The 1,706-nt window shown below is 40.9% G+C and overlaps 1 protein-coding gene across 5 annotated transcripts in view; it reads right to left on the reverse strand.

Annotated features, from left to right (window-relative positions):
* Positions 1-1,706, reverse strand: part of LOC118431889 (intraflagellar transport protein 74 homolog) — a 16,075-nt gene that overhangs the window by 10,231 nt on the left and 4,138 nt on the right. For all 5 annotated transcript variants that reach the window (XM_035843307.1, XM_035843308.1, XM_035843309.1 and 2 more), the window contains 3 exons: positions 1,058-1,101; positions 614-665; positions 228-305 (listed from right to left, as the gene is read on the reverse strand). In XM_035843307.1, coding sequence (XP_035699200.1) covers positions 228-305; positions 614-665; positions 1,058-1,101 — 174 coding nt within the window. The remainder of the gene's footprint in view (positions 1-227; positions 306-613; positions 666-1,057; positions 1,102-1,706) is intronic.

The raw sequence follows: 1,706 nt of genomic DNA on the forward strand, positions 1-1,706 counted from the left end.
AGTCTGTAAAGTATAAAACACAAATTACACGCCAGCTTTTTACTATATAGCTGGTACAACTGCACTTCACGATAATAAGTCAGCTACGATGATAAGTCAGCTTTGCACAGCAGCAGCTGGTCATCTCGACCTGTCACACCTAACCTTTGCACATCAAGCTGCAAACATTGTTTGATTTTAAGCTTTCTTACAAGGATGTCCCTACTGTATATTTCTATATACCTTACCTTTAGCTCCTGTCTTCATGCCACCCAGGCCCTGCTGGGTCATAGGTCGGTCAACGACCCTCACTTGAGAACCAAGCACTAAAGAAGGACAAAGATACAAGATTTACTACAAAGATACAGTAATACTAGCAAAACACACACTTACTTACATTTCTTACAGAAAAATCCATCTGTCTGCAAGCATATGGTAAAATATCTTAAAGCTCAAAATTTAGCCTTCCATTTTGATTTGGCTTGGGAACATAAGTTAGACCTTAAGTTAGGTCAAAGCTCAATGTATATAACCATTCCAATGAAGATAAGTAAACCTTAGTGTAGACTTAGATATAGACTTAAAGCAGTGTAATTGTCCCTTGTATGTATTTTTGTACATAATTATGCGTCACCTGAGCCACCTGCAGCACCTCCACGTGTACCTGGCCGGGCTGTACCAGGTGCCTGGGGAAACACAGCGAGCAAGGGATTATCACTTTTTTTCATACATTGAAATATGCCTAAATCAAGACACCAAAATAGACAGTTAACTGCTTGCTACGTGTATATCCATAGCCTGGAATCCAGCCCTGTTAGGTTTAGTCTACTTCTGAAGGTAACTTTTGTAACCCACTTTTAGAAGTAGAAGTGGACTAAAAGCACAAAGTGAACAAGGCTGCTGGATTCCAGGCTATATATGTAGCTAGTATATCAAGGAATTAGAAAGTTGTCAATATCATTGATAGTGTGCAGGATTCAAAACAGGATAGCCCATGAATAGACATAACAATGAATCTTTACAAAACTGTTTCAAACAAAAGATTGAAGAGTATTATACTTTAACTATGGACACTCACCCCAGTTCCTAGTCTCATAGCTGTGGGTGGTGCTCGAGACATCGCTGTAAGAAAAATCAAACAGTGAAATTCCAACAACTTGTTCACAATACAAACATATGTTCCTGCATAGAATATGACTTATTTTGGTCACAGGAACCACTAGATCTAGACCTGATTCATGTTAATGCACATGTAGAGTAAAGTTTTGGGACAGACCAATATTTAAATAAGGAGTTTTGATTCTGACTTTCTGTATGTTCCAGGCAAGGCTGCAGTGCCCCCTGTTGACACATGGGCGATAGGCCATCGAGTTTTTGTTGAAATCGCTGTTGCTATCTTTGTACGTATGTACTCAACACACACTGTATACAGTAATACCATAATGTGTACTCAGTCCATTAAATCAAATAGTAAACAAGATGCTGAGCTTGAAAGACGCACTGTGTACGCCGAGCTCCGTTTGCTGCGTCGTTCTAAATTTAGATCACGGGATAGTTCACGCAAAGGCCGACGGGAGTAGAACAGTTTCGCAGTTTGCTCGAACGCGTTCGCGAAGCCCTGCTCGACCCGATGAACCGCCAAGGGGGCTAACTTCACTAACTACATATAAATGACTGGGGTAGGAAATGCTACCCGGCAAGAGCGTTACCAATAGGGGTGACCAGCA

Source organism: Branchiostoma floridae, chromosome 15, assembly GCF_000003815.2.
Source record: "Branchiostoma floridae strain S238N-H82 chromosome 15, Bfl_VNyyK, whole genome shotgun sequence".
NCBI lineage: Eukaryota > Metazoa > Chordata > Leptocardii > Amphioxiformes > Branchiostomatidae > Branchiostoma > Branchiostoma floridae.